We start from the raw sequence: 17,676 nt of genomic DNA, 5'->3' as shown, positions 1-17,676 counted from the left end.
TTTTATTTCATGATTTTCTTGTAATGTTAATAATCAAGTGTGTATAGAGTTTGATCATATAACATTTTGTTTATAATTTATTTTAGGATTAAATATTACTTTTATTATGTATTTTCACGTTAAAATTTAGTTTTTTTTAAGTCCACCTCCAAGTTGTTTATAATAAAAAATTATAAAAATAAATTTTTGTTAAGTGGCAAAGATATTTTTAATATGGATTATGATGTTAAAATATTTTATTATCAAAATGAAAGTTATATAACATATTTTATATTGAAAATTAGTTTGTTATGTAAAAAAAGTTAATAAAAACTCATTTTAATAATTTTTTTTAGAAGTACTTTAAAAAATCTAAAGTTTGAACATTAGTGTTGATTATGATGATGACTATATAATGAAGTGAAAGGTAGGGGTAAGTTTTTATTATTATTGAGGTTACTAATTTGTTTTAACTTTGAATATACTTCCCTCAGTGAAAGTGTTCAGAGTGAAAACTTAAACTGGGAAGAGACGCAAAGCCACAAGACTTTGAACGTTAAATCTGCCACTAAAATGGCCAGAAATTAATTAATTAATTAATTAAGTAATATGATGAAATAATGTTAATGGTTTTATATTAAAATGAAAATGGTTACATTAATCTGAGTGAAACGCACGTGTTGTTGAGCAAAAAGGGCTCCATGAAAGTCGGCTGATTTACCTTCCAAGTGGCACGTGTTTGGTGTTTTGTGAAAAACCATTTTTCGATCTATTCATTCATTATACAAAATCTAAAATTGTGAACACCAACTTATTTTCTTTTATAAAAAAATATCCATTTTAGTTCTATAATAATACTTTTGCTAATGATCATGTGTTCGTTGCCCTCACTTTTGGAATTCATTAGAATTTTCAAGACGATATTAATGACAATATATTTTTCACACAAACACGTTTTTTATTTTCATAATTAGAAATACTATTAAGTTTTAATAAAATAATTATCTATTAATTGAGTTTAATAAAATAATTAACAAGACCATGAATAAAATTAAGCTTAGTTTTTACAAGATTATCACACTGGTTTCAATTTTCAAAACTTTTTTTTCATAACATATAAACTTTTTTGCAGTTGTATTTGAAGTTAATTGTTGGTAGAAAAGATATGTTAATAATCATAGCATGGTGAGTGTAAGAGAGATCTATCTAATATCTAATCTAAAAAGACTACAAATCTCTAGTGTGTCACACAAAACTAATATTAACACGCAAGTCACAACATTTTTATTCAATAACCTATAATCACATTCTACTTTTCATTTTTTATAAAAATGCTTTTAATGTTAGGGTTTTAAGTTTATGCATTATTATACACATTTTAGTTAGGCTGATTCAAATTCATATTCTATTTTTCATAAACTTTTGTTTTTAATAGACCATGAATGTTCTTATAAACGATATAAAGGAAAACATTATCTCTGCAAATTCTTTATCTCTGCAAATTCTTTACTTTGTATTTTTTAATAAAATAAATATTTATTTGTATATCCTTTTTTATAGAATTTTTTTTTATTTCTTAAACAAATTCATTTGTTGTTTATAAGAGTGAGATTAATATAATAATCATTAAAATCAGAAAGTAATTCACTATTGAATAATATTTATGTTCTTTATCTAAAGGAAATATAAAGAAGATAATTATAAATAAATCTGTATCCTATGAGTTAGAAACAACATAAAAAACATAAAAAATAATTGTAATTAATTTAATTAATACAACCATTTATAGGTTATAACTTTGTATTTACATGTCGTTATAATAATTTTTGTAAGAAACTTGTGTTTGAAACAAATTACAATTACAATCATAAAACTTTATATAAAGTTGTGAGAAGAAATTCATAACAAAACAAATTAATATATATATATATATATATATTCAATAACTATTATTTTGTCTTACTTTATATTTTTCCTTAAGAATAAAAAGTATTTAGTTATGATAATTAAATTAATTTTGAAATTACAAGATTAGAATGATTTTTGTTAATAAAAGCGTGTCTCTAACAATGTTTTAACATTGAAAGATAACTTGTAAAAAAGTCTAATAATAATGTGACATGTGACTCACTTAAAATAAGACAATATCTAATAAATCATAAAACCTTTGTATTATAAATGTTTCAAAAATAAAAGTGTGTACCACAATTACTCTTACTTTAATTAACTTGTTAATGAATATAATCAAAACTAACTTTTTTTATACATAAAAATAGTTTAGTAATTTTTTATTTAGTTATTTGAGCTAGCTTATAAATTTTATTATCATCATGGATCCTTTTTTTTATATATTAATCTTTATAATCACTTTTCTTTTTCTTCTAATGTTCTGTTTGTTAAGTATGAATTTTTTTTATTAAGACACGATAAAAAAGAAATAAAAGAGTTATGTTGGTTAATATAAGAAAAGAGAAAGCACATGTAACAAAATATATCATGTATCAAAATATAAGAGAACCTGTATGCTTTGTTTGGTTGAGTTCATATAAGGTAGAAGATTGATTTTGAGTGACTTGAAGAGAAATAATTGGAAAGTGAGGTGATTTGGTTAAATGGTAGAAAGTTCATTAATACATGTGATTAATTTAATTGAATTAATAAAGGTTGGTAGGTTTTTTTAGTGTAATATCAAAATTTCACTTAGGTGTATTTTTAAAAACATAAACATTTTTTGGTTTAAAAATAAGTTGAGAAAATGAAAATAAATTATTTCTTTAAAATATTAATAATTAAAAAACATTATTTATTATTTTTTAATAATAATTATAAAAAAATTAAAGAAAAGTTCAATAAAAAATTATTTAAAAAAAATATTTGAGAATGGTAAATTAGTAATTCACTAAACAATTTCCACAAATCCATCACTTTCTCTTTATTTCACACTCCATTTTCTCTTATAAATCTTTTACTATAAATCATCACAAATTACTTAAATAAAATACACACAATCCTCACAAATGATATGGATCAATCCCCATAAATAATAAATCTTAATTACTAAATAAACCTTTACTATTTTTTTTTTCAAGTTTGTGAAGAAAAGACATGAATGACGTATTATCAAATTGATTGTGTTAACTTTTTTTATAGTTGAAAATATTTATTACAAAACTTTTTTATAATAGTAATATTGTTACCTTGATTTCCTACGAAAAAAACTTAGAGTTTAAGTTGACTTTGGAAAGGCAATATAAATTTTGGCAAGATAAGATACATATTGATTGGTTTAATAATGATGGTGATAAAGGAGGTGCTAGTTTTTTTTATGCAATTGTTAAAAAGGTGATTCTGAATATATTTTGGTTAGTAAACAACAATTTAAGAATCATATTTTGAATTATTATTCTACTGTTTTTGTTGCTTATAATGATCATAATATAATGAATCTTCATAATTTTGTTGATTTTTATGTTACTTATATGGTGATTGTGACTAAAAATGATAATTTTGTCACTTGCCCTTATTAATGAGATTATTGCCCTCTTAATGAGATTATAAATGCAATTTTTAACTTCAATATCATACTAATTGGGGTTATTTTGGAAATTATAGATGCAAAACGATTAAGCAATTTTTTCCTTAAAATTGAATTATACCTATTATGAACTTTAGTGTTATTTCTTTAATTCCTATAGTCTAAAAGGTTATAACTTGAAATATTTTTATCCTATTTTTGTCACTAATATTTATTTTAAAGTTATTACAAAGATTCTAATAGATAAGTTGAGTAACATTTCTGGTCAATTTAGCACTCTCAATTAAAATTGTTTTGTGAAAGGAAAACAAATTACTGATAACATTTGTCTTACTTTTGAGGTCATAAGTATGTTATCTAATAAGGCTAAATGGGGGAAAGTTGACTTTAAAATTGCTATTAAGAAGAGTTTTGATACTCTTAAGGATTTTCTCTTATTTGTTAAATAATTTTGTAGGTCAAGACTATTCTTCATTCAACTTACCTTTCTATCAGCGTTAGTGATGATCTTGTTGGTTATTTTAAGTGTGAAAGAGGTGTTTGTTAAGAGGATCATGTCTTTCATCATCTTTTTCTATATTATTGAGGGAGCTAGTAAAGAAATTTCTTATATAGTGGTCACTACCAATATTCTACCCATGATTAGTTCGAAAGGTGTCTTTATTTTCTATAACTAATAAGAAAATTCTAAGAAGTTATGGTGTTGTCTTTGGTTAATGGCTTAATAATTCAAAAAGTCATTTTTATCTGACACCACTTTTATTTCCTTCAATATAAATATAAAATAGATTCTTGGTTTTGAAAGAGGTCAATTCCTCTTCACTTATTTAGATGTTCCTACTTTTAAAGGCACTTCTAAAGTTAGGTATCTTATGTAGTATTAAACATAAATTGAATTATTGGAAAAGGAAAATGCTTAGTATGATAGATAATATTCAATTAGTCAATTATATGATCATTGATATTGTTTACAACTTTCAAGTTTATAAATGGCCAAATTTTTTTAAAGGAATTGGAAAGTTGAACTTTGCAATTTGACTTGGACTGGGGATATTTCTAAAAATATCTTATGAGTATTAAATGGGACGCATTGTGTTCTAACAAGCATGATGGTGGACTTTGTTTGGTTAATCTTAAATAGGAAAACAACACACATAGACACATATAAATGCATACCCACACCCACCAACACCAACACCAACACCAACACACACACCACTTGTTCTTTTTAAATATTTTTCTATTTGTCATGTGATAATTTTTGGTATGATTTGGTTCTTAATATCTCAAAATGAATTATTGTATTATTGGTAATTGACAAACAATGACTTATTGAAATGATACTTTCTTAATACTTTTATTTCTCGGTATTTTGGTATCCCTAATTCTCGCCTATAATGGTCTGAATTGGAACATCCCACACCATTTGACTACTCTTCTTGGTATGAATAACATTAATAACATGATTATAACTTATCAAAATGATGAACCTATATAAATATGAGATGATTTTGACCTACCAAATATGAAGATTCAATGTGTGTTCATTCATATTAGCTTTAATTATCCTTCTTGGAAAAAAATATGGTCGAATAAAATTCTATTTGTTAAGTCATTGATTTCATGAAAACTACTCCATAATAACTTACATGCTCAAAAACATGTTACAATTAGAGGTATCAACATGTATTTAAGGTTTCGTTTTTGTAACAATTAAGAAGAAGATTGACCCAACATTTCTTTATTTATGTTTTTCTAAAAGATTTTGACTATGATTAGCTTATGTTTTCCTTAAACTTTGTTGTTATGGATTGATGATATTTTTTTAAAAAAAGTTAATCCGATGGTATGTGATATTATACTTGTTATAACTTTCATTATTTAGATTATTTGAAAAGTTAGAAATCATATTAAACTCAATAAATTTATCCAATTTCATTATATTTTTCATTTAATACAACAAAATGTTTAAATAGTAAGAAAAAAAATCCTCTAAATATATGAATAATTAATCTTTATATTTTAATATTTTTTAATGTTTAAATTAGAAATTTCAAATTAATTTAATTTTTTTATTAATAATAAATAAAAATAATATTTCTTTATGATATTTTCTTAATCAGATAATTTGTCTTTTCAATATTTTTTAAGAAACATTTTTCTTATAGTGTGTCGGTTTCTTTCTTTTTCTTTTGTTCTAACCTCTTAGCTAAGTTACATAAAACACGGTTACCAATCATTTTGTTTTATATAAAATCATTCCATCTTTATTATTTTTTTATGATATAAATTTTTAAAATTATGATAATTATATATATGTATATAATTTTCAACTAAATAACTAATTAAATCTTTTTATGTCATTTAATATTTATTAACTAATTTCTAAAACATCTTTTATTTAAGGTTTAATACCACTCTTGATCCCTATATAAGTGGTCAAAAATAAATTTCGTTCCTCCATTTTTATTTTTTTCAATGTGATCCATTATGTTAGATTTTCTTTAACGTCATTAAGTGGATGCTGACTTTGAAGATAGAGTTGGTCACAAGGAATTTCATTTGAAACACATGTACAATGGCAAAGTCGATGAGGTGAGATTTGTCTCTTTTGTGTAGATTCCTAAGTAATCCTTTTCCCCTATTTTGAGTGTGTTCTTCTTATCTTATGCTTGGTTGAGAAGGTTGCTTCAGTGCTTATCAATGTATGGGTAGGAATCTTTATCATCTTGTAGTTGTAGTGGATGGGGGTTGCAAAACCAGTGTAATTCCTCTCATAGTGGTGATAGTAGGAGTTCCTTCGTTGCACCCATTTGCCATTGTAGAGATTTTGTAGTATTGAGAACAATTACAACTATTAAGAATGTTAGGAAACAATTTTGGGATTATCCTAAGTATAAAAGTTAGAATTATGGAACTTTGTTTAGTTAAACCTATATTTGTTCTCTGCAACCACTTAATTAGTTTTGTTTTGTGCTTTTTTTTCTCTCAAAAACATAGATACAATAGAGAAGTGTTGGATACAATTTCTTCAAACTGGTGCATTCAAAATGTTGACGATGAAAGAGATGCAATTATTGTGTGATAGAGGAAGGAAATATATAATATAGAGAAATGTGTTCCGGGGTCCAGAAAATTGCTTCAATTGTTGTTAGTGATGGTGTGTTTTTATCGTGTCAGTGTTGTTAAAATTCCTATAAGATATGTTTGTATTAAGTTTATTGAGATTATGAAATTTTTGTAATATAATGTTCAATAACTTAAAGTAATCTTCAATTTAAGTAATGAGCATGTGAAGTTGTTAGAGTATTTATATTAAATAAATTATGAAGGAAAAAAAATGAGAAACTGAACTTACGATATAAAAATAACCAAAGATACTTTAAAAATTATGTTGGAAATACATCCAACTAATAGATATATGTCAATTACAATTATACTTCAAAATACAATCACATAATTAATTATTGTGAATAACAAAGTTTTTGTACTTCAAAAATATATGTTAAAAGTGTACTTCAAAATACATGCTAAAACCATAATTTTTAGGCGGTGGTAGTACATTAAGTCATGTAGTTATCTTCCATAAATATTGACCATTAAATGGGTAGATAATTGGGACATAGACTATTTCATATGTCATCTTCTTGAAGCAATTAAGGATGAAGTCAAGTCCATTCAAATTAAAAAACTTCATTACAAACTTGCACATGCCTTGATGTCATTTTTGTCACCCTTTGTGTGCCTTTAACCTTGTAATACTTGTGTTCCATTTTTTGATAACTCTACTACGTATGTCAGAACTCTTCAGATTTGAATTTCGTCTAATACAAGACTCCAACTTTCCATTTAACCATTTAGTACTCACTAAATGAAATTTAAATTATCTACTACAATTATGTATGCATTTAATTTTTCTTAGTTGCCAACAACTGGTTGATGGTAAGTGCTTACAATTACAAACCACTTACACTTTTCTTGTGCCTCGTTACATTTGACCATAACTCTCTTGTAATCATTCTTCAAAAAAATTAGATTTCTCCCATAATGAACAACATATGTTCTTATTGCATCTTTAAATTGTCTTATCAGTAAAAATATGTCCCTAATTTCCACTTGAAATTAGTCATGATTTTTGACATTCTAAAGGTACCAAATTTACCAGTACTTCGTGGCCCATCATCATCTTGCTCACTCTCTTTCTCACTGTCCAAATCTTATGACTCTCAATATGTGACAATCTTCTATCATTTACACATATGTCATCGGTTAGGCTATTATCATCACCCAAAGATTGTAAATCATCCTCACAATGTTGTTCATAATCTTTCACAAGTGTTTCTCTTGCACTTATACTTCTTTTCCTCATTCTCTAGTAAGTACAACTAACTCACACACACCTTCATTAGATACTATACGAATTTTAACATTTCTTTCACATAATCCTTCATTCCATTCATTTTCAACATCACCTTCAACTTTCACATCCATAATTTCATCAAATCCTAAAGTATCTTCACCTATACCATAATTTGATTCTTTATTGGGTCTCTTAACCAAGAAGAATCTTTCGAAACCTTATCATCTTCCTCCATATTCCTACTCTCATCTCCACATTATCACTCTTAGCTTTAACCTCACCATCATTCATACTGTTAGACTCAAATTCAACTTGATGACCACTCCCAACTTCAACCTTATGCTCATTCCCCTATCCACCTCACCCTCACCCTCATTCTCATTCTCACTCTGAGCCTACTCACCCTAATTATCACACTTAACCTCAACCTCACTTTGAACCCCACCCTCATTCCCCCTTTCCACCTCACCCACATTATTACTCTAAACCTCATTCCCTCTCCAATATGAACCTCAACCTCATCCCCTCCCCCCCTTTCCCCAAAATTACCCTTAGAATAATTGTCAACCCTATATTTCAAAAATTTATTCATAGTATGAGGTTTAGACACCATGTGTACCACAAACAAATGTAATTTACCATATTGTCTTGCATTGCTGATCATATTAATTGCACCATTGTCATCAGACAACAGGTGCAATATATTTTCCAACATACAACACCCACTACGAGAATACCACAACTCTTTCACTGTAACATATCTTATTTCCTTAAGAATAGCTAGTATCTCAAAATAACTTCATCTCTGTGAGTCACATGACTATGTACTTGTCTCACCAACATATTTTGGTCTCTCAATATTTACAAACTCCTCCCATGATGACCACAACATAAAAAAAACCCTTTGTACATCATGACCAATAAATAAACTTAACACTGCCAAATATGAATATGCATACAAAAATCAAACAAATTACAAAGTCATCCTTCAATTAATAAACTAAAAAGAAAATGGTGGACCACAGAGAATAAAATTTCCACTTGGTGGGACTCTAAACTCTAATCAACTCACAAATGCGTGGTGGGACCCTAAACTCTAATCAACTCACAAAATGCACGGTGGGACCCTTAACTCTAATCAACTCACGAAATGCAATGAAATTAATAAGCTACACAATTAATTACATTCAAACAACTAAAATCTCAAAATAATAATATTTTAATCCTATCATAAATCCTTAAACTAAGGAATCCCACAACAATCAAAGACTAACCAATTCAGACTCACCTTACAAAGTGAGTACAAAAGAATCCTACTACAGGAATCAATAACACCAATTGCACGAGTCCAATCTCTATCACTACAATGCACAAGATCACTCTTCAAATCTTGCAAAAAGTCCTTTAAGAAGAACCTCAAATTCATTCTTCTTTAATGTTCAGGAAAAAAAAAACTTTTTTTCCACCTCAATAAATATCTACAAAAATAACACAATTTCCAAGTTAGCTTAAAATTTTACATACATGTCATGTTTTGTACATTTGTTAGTCACACTAACAATGTTAACAAAAATGTATACCATTGAATCTTTTAAACAAAATTGAGGAATGAAATTGATTTTTATCACTGGTATTGAAACCAAAAGTGGTATCATACATTTATATAATTAATGGCTAATTTAAAAGTTAGTTTTCTCAAATATACTTTATTGAAAAAAAAATTAGCTTATGTGCATTATAACATCTTGATAATCATAACTCAATTATTAATAGACATAAATAGCAAACTAGACTATCAAGTGTTTTTTTTTCTTGTCGACAGTTAAAATTACTTATTTTACTTTCTATACACTAGAAAAGTGAAACCAACCTTTCAAAAATACAATTACATAATCTTAAAATTAAAAACTAAATAAACTAAATGTCCGATTCAATTTTAACAATGGCAAACGAAGATCAAATCAATCTGTATGAAAAAAACGTATTTTTTTTTTATTTTCACATGTTTATTTATTAAACCGACTTTACAGTTAGATGAAAATGCAAAATGCATATATATCACACATACATCTTCAAAACATGTCTCTTTATGAGATTTGGCTTGTGAAGAAAAAAGAAGAAGAAAAAGGTGATTTGGACTGCTTTCAACTTACTCATGATTTGTTTGCTTTTAAAAAGTTAGAAAATAACAAAATATTCCACCTCACTTTTCTTTATTTGGCAAAACATATTGATGTTATAAGAGATGTTTTTATTTTTTAAAATTTGATTAGTAATTCAAGTATGAGGTAAAACAATTTTATTAAATAAAATTTATTTGAATTGAAAGTGATCTTATAATCTCTTATATAATTTTATAATTCATAGTATTGAACACATTTGCAGTGTGATGGTGGCCATAGCAACCCTTCTATTTAAACCCCTCTTTTTCATTAGGAAAGGGTTGGTGGGGGTAGCAACAACCACCATCAATCACCGGAGAAACACCCACAAAAAAGTTTCTACTTCTGTTATTTAATGTACCAAACACTTTTGAAAATCTCAACTTGGCTTCACCTAATCGGAGAATAGGAATAATAGAAGGTAGAAAGCAGCATAAAGCAATAGTTGAATACTTAACAAGATAACCATGATTTTGGAAGTATGTGATGCAATTTATGTTACTTATAATTTCTTTTATCTTTCTATATTATTTATACTTTTTTCCTTACAAACTATACATGTTTTAGCTTAGTACACATCTATCGAAAAAATAATTAACTATTATATTTTACCCTTGTTTAATGTATCTGTTTTGTAAATTTAACGATTTAATAGATGTAAATAAGGATATAATTAATTAGAAAACCATTAAAATGTTTAAACAAAAGTAAATTACTAAAGAACTACCTTGTTAATCCTTTTTTGAGGCAGAGGGTCAAAGTCCAACTAAGGTTTCATTATGCTTGGGCCTTACCTCCTGGACCCCAACTCATGTTAGGCAATTTCTTCCTGCACCGCCATATTTGCTTCCTGCATCTCCATAAATCTTTCAATTCTAAAATTACCCTTGGACAAAAAGTGTCGGTTTTTTTTTTTCATTTCCAAATTGGATTTTGAATTATAAAGTTTGTAATGTATTTTTAAACAAAAAAATACCTTCCAAACTTTAGAATTTGAAATATAATTTGTAATCTGATTTGAGTTAGAGGATACCTTATGAAATCTAGAATTAAGACTTTTTCTTTTATCAACAAAGAATAAATAAAATAAAAATAGACACTTCAGGGGTGTCTCAACCCTTATACAAAACCCCAAATTACAAGATCCTAGAACCTTACCAACTAAGGATCCGACAAACATTATACTACATATCAAGGTAAAAAACCAGACCAAGATTATAGAAACCCACCAGATACAGTTGTCTCACCCCACCAAAGAGGTATCTAGAATTAAGACTATAAAATTGTATTTCAAATTTTAGGAGTTTAGAATCTAGAAAAAGGGAAAAAGAGGTGTCAATGAGAAAATGAAGAAAAGGGCAAAGTAGCCTTTTTTTCATATGCATGATTAGTTTATGGATTATGTAATCCGAAAGTCTTTTTTAGCTTCCGAATTACATAATCCGAAAGTCTTTTTTTAAATGCGTATTCGGATTACATAATTTGGAAACTACACTATGGAAGTGACACAAGAAGGTTAAAAAGGTATTTTCACGTTATGTATGAGAGTAACAAGAGTAAGAGTAACCGAATAATCTATAGAGGTGCAGGAAGAAGAAACAGTCCAAAGTCAGCTATAAAATGGCATTTGCTTCTTACGCCCAATAAATTTGAATATGCACAACCTTAAAGGCAAAATAATCAAAATGTTCTCTTTAATTTTTAATTGACGCAGGAGTGAGGACTGCAGGTCATAATGTATTTCAGATTTGATTCTGAATACATTTTTAAATTTGTATTTCTGAAAATATTTTTTAAATTAAACTTTCTGGAACAACTTTTATAAAATAATCTTTCCATAATATATTTTTAGATTACTATGGACATGGAATTTGAGCTTGAAGTTCAGTTTACTTCTTTTATATACTGAGATTTTTTTGTTGGTGTGAAGAACACTTGATTATATAAGTTCATAGAAGTAGAAACATGATGTGTACGGATAAAGGGAAACTTTTGGTTCTCGATTAGAAAAGAGAACTCCTTAACTAAATCTCAAAATAAATATCAAACCATCACAAGGGTGGTAAGTCAATTTTGCAACTTAAATAGGTTTTTCCACTGTCATTGAAAAGAGCTATAGTGGCAGGACCAGGACAGATAACAAGCAACCAGACACGATATAATAATAATAATGTGTCAGACAAACGTTCCCTCGAGTCAATCCTTTTATACCACCATTCATCTCGGAAACATCAACATAAAATGAACAGAAACATTCAAAAATGGATCTTGTGTTGTACTTGTATACAATTTTCGTTCTTACTAAATAAAGAACCATTATTTTCATAATGAGTCCGTATTATATCAATCAAGATATCCTGTTACATACACCAACTATTTCAAGAAAGCCATTAAATAGCTTTTAAGTTCTTGGTTTTAAAAGTTAAAGGCTTTCTTTTTTAATAATTATTTGCTCTTTGTTTTATTTGTTTTGAAAACACTACATTGCTCCCTTTTTTACATTGCACATACACTCCTTAAATTTTAAAAACATAACACATGCAGCTGTTAAAGACATTACACATGCATGCACCTTCTTGAAGACATTACACGTGCATTCCCTTATTGCATTACACTTATGCATAAACAATCTCATTTAAATGCCAAACAAAGTTGTTTATATTCTCAATAGCATGGTGCTTTGCACAAACAAAAATTCATTATCCCAAATCACTAATAATCCAGGAAGAAAGGTTGATTCTAAATCAGAAGAAGCAAACTAGTTGCAAAGTCTACCTTGAATTCCTAGTTCCCAAATCTAAGGCCAGATTTGGTCAGTAGAGTTCTCCTTCCTTGTGAGTTTCAATTACACAATCTGCAGTTGGATAGGAGATACAGGTAAGTACAAAGCCTTCCTTCAGTTGGTTGTCATCAAGGAATGAGCCATCAGACTGATCCACTGAGCCAGCAACAATCTTCCCAGCACAGGTAGAGCAAGCTCCCGCGCGGCAGGAGTAAGGAAGTTCAACTCCAGCATCCTCTGCTGCATCTAGGATATATGTATCATCTGAGGCTTCAAATTCATTCTCTTTTCCATCTGGGCCAATCAGCTTAACCTTGTAAGACGCCATGGCAGTAACTCTAAATGAAGAGGATGACTTCAAGCCAAAAGATCTAGAAACACTCTTCACAGACCCAAGAGAAGAAGGGCACTTCACTGTGGTGGCGAGAGTGAATTGATTTTTGTTAGGAGTTTGAAACATGCAATGGGAGGAAACCTTCACAGTTGACAAGGTTGCCATGATTAGCCTGAAAACAAATCAAAACTGAAAAATTAACCTTTTGCAGAAAAAAAGTGGTTATCTATAATATTGCAAAAAGGGCAATGGCAGTAAACAATTAGACAGACGTAGAACATACTAATGAATACAAATTGAAGACTTGAAATCCAATCAAATTGAATTAAGATAAATTTCTACAAGACTGAAAGAAACTAAAAGAATAAAATCACTTTGATTATAACTGTATGTAGGTCAACTTTTATACAGGAATTATCTTTCATTTAGCATATGAATGGCATACACAATATCTGTTATTTCTGCTCTATGCTGCACAGGTACCGGGGAATTGGATACAATAATGGCATGTCCTAATTTTAACACTGTTCTATAGGTATCCTGTGCAGTGCAGGTATGATTTAGGTATGGTTGTTGATTGAAAAGAGGTAAAAATATGATGCAAGTGCAAGAACTGAATGTACTGAACTAACTATATTTTATATCCAGTAACCTTATATTTTGCACCATTACATAGTTGTCTTAATATGTCTTAAGAGCTATAAAACCAATCTTATGTCTTAAGTTTATAGGAGAGAAACCCCCAGTCTCTTCAGATCCCACTCAATACTCACCAACGAACATTGAAAGACAAAGCACAACACAACATTTTCTAGAAACATCAGACAATTTATTCATATTATTTCATGCCATTTAATTACAATGTAGTAGCGTGCACATTTAACATGCAGAAAATGATTGAATAAAGAGTAACATCTTTGTGTCTTAATGCTAAGACCACCCCTTACTAGTGAACATTCAACATCCTCTGCTAGGCCAGCATGTTAAATTATTTCACATCACAAAATCAGAGAAGGTAACTACAAAACTATAACAACAAGTCAAAGGCAGACAGGTAAATGAAAGTAATTCAACAACTTGACTTCGTAATGAATTTATGCCATAAAAGTTTACAAAGAATAGAACCGATTCTATTCATTTCTATACAAAAGGCTCTTGATTTATGGAGCAGTATGAGAAGAAGCAGGATGATAACTCTGCTCTTCACTCGATGCTCCAATTTACAACAAAAGCAAGCTACTAAATGGCCTCATTCTCTCTCAAAGCCAATATTCTTAAACACCCATCGCACACAGCACAAAAGTTTTCCACAAACAGCCAAGAGACAAACCCTGAAACTCCAGAAACAAAACTCGACTGCATTACTAAACATCAAAGAAACAAAGTTAACCCACAAAAGAAAAGTTTGTTTCTTTGCATAAAAAAATTCCTAGTTAGATTACCATCCCAATCCCTAACTAATCAACAATGCAAGACACAAAGAAAAAGAGGGCAAAACAAAACATGCACAATTATTCAACCAAATATTTAGTCACACGGAACCTAAACTCCAACTAAGGTCTTTAAGAAGAAAGATCCTTTTTTTCTTGCTTTCTTCCGAAAACAAGCACGACCCATGTTCCAAAGAATCAGACAAATAATCAAATATGGTGTAAACACAAAATTTATACGTGTGTTCATTGAAAAACTTACGAAAAGAAAAACTTACGAAAGATTGATAAAAGGGAATAAGTGACTCAAAAAAATTGCATCTTTTAAAAGAAAAACAATCCTTATTGTGGAAAACTAATGAATTAGAATAAGAAAAGAAATGGATAGTTACATGAACAGGAAAAGGACTTACAGAGAGGAGAAGCTGGTGAATGTTGAAAGCGGAGAAAACGAAGTGGTTGGCAGAGAGAGAAAAGTGAAGGGTTCTTTGGGGTTTATGAATGAACGTTTCTAGTGATTCAGTTCCCCTTTTGCCCTCGCCCACAGTTTTACACACACTACTCTTCTTTTTAATTCATTTTTATATTATGATAGGGTTAATTAAAAATTATTATGACAAATACTAAGAAATTTGAAATATTTTTTATCTGCAATTATATGCATTAAACTGCAATGAGGTAAGAGTGTATCGTTGACTTAAAATTATTTAATACAATGATATGTCAGAATTAATTAATAGATATAAAATTATAGAAGTTAATTAATATATTTGCGTGATATTTTTATGTCAATTTTAATTCATTTTAAGATAAAAATATTTTATTGGAGATTATAATTTTTGGTTTTTAATTAATTTGAGTTTTTCATAATTTATACTAATGATGAACTATTTTAATTATTATATTCTCTTTTACAGGGTGCTGATATTCTTCTGTAAAAATATGAGTTTATTGGATATGATATAAGTATATTCAAACTAGGTTGGTTATAAAAATACGATATAAATGTATATTTTTTCATGAAATACAGGGAAAAAAATATTTCATTGATAACTATATCTTATTTTAATCACTAGAATATGTAAATAAAACTAAAACAACACAATTAAGACACTTAGTATTAAGAGTTATTGTTTTTCTTAATACTACATAATTTAATAATAGTAATATGAGTAGTCTTTATTCATATATCAAATTACCATGTGAATAATTTAATAAAAGGTGTAAAGTTTCTTTTACTACAGTGGGGCTTTTTTTTTCTTTTTCAAAAAAATTACAAGTCATGTCAACTTGGCATGACTTCATATACAGAAGTCGTGTCAAATTGGCACGACTTTGATACGTCAACCTGAATCTGCCACGTCAACCTGAAGTCATGCCAATTTGGCACGACTTTGTCCACGTCATTTTTTTTATATCGAGTAGTGAGTTATGTAATATTTAAAATTAATTTGATACATAATTTTTTAAGGGTGTTAGTTTCAAGTAATCAAAAAATTAGATAATCGTGTATGGATCATGATTGACGGTAATGTAATATATTTATTTGAGAAGTGTTATTGTATTTGAAAAATAAATAGAGAATTATTTTTGTGGATGATTCAATTCCAAATAAGCTAAAAAGATGTTCACATTATAGAACTGAATGTCATAATAAAAGCAATTGTCCACACAGTTAGGTTTAATAATAAAATTCAATTCCAAGTTTGATTATTAATTTCCTAATTTTCTTTACCTATGTATTTATTCCTTCATAAAAAATTTATTTATCAATTTAATTTCAAATATTACATAACTTATAATTATAATTATAATATATATTTATTTAAAAGAAAATTAAAAAAATATGATGTGAACAAAGTTTTGCCAAATTGACATGACTTCAGGTTGACGTGTTAAAGTCGTGCCAATTTGGCACGACTTCTGCATATGAAGTCATGCCAAGTTGGCACGACTTACCTTATTTTTGTAATTTTTTTTAAACAAACCATATTTTGGTAAAAAAAAAAAAAATAGCCCACAATGATAAAAGAACCGTAAAAAGCTATAGCCAAATAATTATAATGAGAATAAAATATCAAAATTGTGATAAACAATTATGGAAGTTAATCTTAAAAAAACGTAAAAATGAATATTTTACATAAATTCAATCCATCATGGTTAAAAGTTATTGGGTGAACTTGAGCATATTCAAGGTGTTATTCCCTTAAATATTAAAGGATATGTTTTTCAAAGTTCAAAATGGTTAGACACACGTATCTGTAAACCAATTTTTTTTTAAAGAATAAAATTTAGAAATACCAAATGCACTTGCTAGATGTATGGTTGAGGAGAATAATACTTTAAGCACAATTGAGAGAATTATAATAATAATATTATAATAATTATTATTATAATTATATTAATAATGATAATAATTACTAATAATAATAATATTTGAGAGAATATTAACAAAAAATATGTTCAACAATATTTTCAAAAGTGTGTAACATTCAAAATTTGTAAAATTATACTTTTACAATAAAGTATTTAATATTTTATGAGTGGTAGGATTTAATATTTTGAAAATAAGTTAATAGATATTTTTATGAAGTATTGATTATGATTTAGTAGATTAAGGATTGATATGGTATATTATGAATAAACTACAATATAAGACTAATTAGATTCAAGAAATAACTCTTATATGATGAATACTGTAGATAGCGCCAAAAGAAAATTAATATAAAAAACACATAAAAGAAGTCAACTATGTAAATTATTTTATATAAGTATGTAAGATTATCAAAGAGTTCAATATCTTCATATGAATAAAAAAATAATTAGATGGAATATAATTTAGAATATTCTTATGAGATTTAGGATAAGAACAAAAGTTAGTGTAAGGATAAACTTAATTTCTTCTACTCCATTAAAAATCATTCAGGTATAATTTACTAAATTATCTTTTACTAATTACCTCAAAGATTTATCTTTTACAAACTAAATATTAAAAGTCTCAATTCAATTGGGACCATGATACAAAATCTAGAATTCAAATTGAGACAAGTGTAAACATTATAAGTTACATTTTAAATAAAAGCATTATTATAAG

General features: G+C 27.7%; 1 protein-coding gene across 1 annotated transcript; it reads right to left on the bottom strand.

Annotated features, from left to right (window-relative positions):
- Positions 1–12,670: 12,670 nt before the first annotated feature.
- Positions 12,671–15,133, bottom strand: FD3 (ferredoxin 3). Its single transcript, XM_068628094.1, has 2 exons — positions 14,996–15,133; positions 12,671–13,324 (listed from the first exon to the last, which is right to left on the bottom strand). Exon 2 carries the CDS (start codon positions 13,315–13,317, stop codon positions 12,850–12,852), a length of 468 nt encoding a protein of 155 aa, XP_068484195.1. The 5' UTR covers positions 13,318–13,324; positions 14,996–15,133; the 3' UTR covers positions 12,671–12,849.
- Positions 15,134–17,676: the final 2,543 nt, after the last annotated feature.

The sequence above is a fragment of the Phaseolus vulgaris genome, chromosome 11 (genome assembly GCF_051622355.1).
Source record: "Phaseolus vulgaris cultivar YP4 chromosome 11, ASM5162235v1, whole genome shotgun sequence".
Lineage (NCBI taxonomy): Eukaryota > Viridiplantae > Streptophyta > Magnoliopsida > Fabales > Fabaceae > Phaseolus > Phaseolus vulgaris.
This window is presented reverse-complemented; position numbering and strand designations above follow the sequence as displayed.

What these genes read in the sequence shown, in the direction of transcription:
- FD3 (XM_068628094.1), bottom strand. Translation starts at nt 13,317, where the DNA reads ATGGCAACCTTGTCAACTGTGAAGGTTTCCTCCCATTGCATGTTTCAA.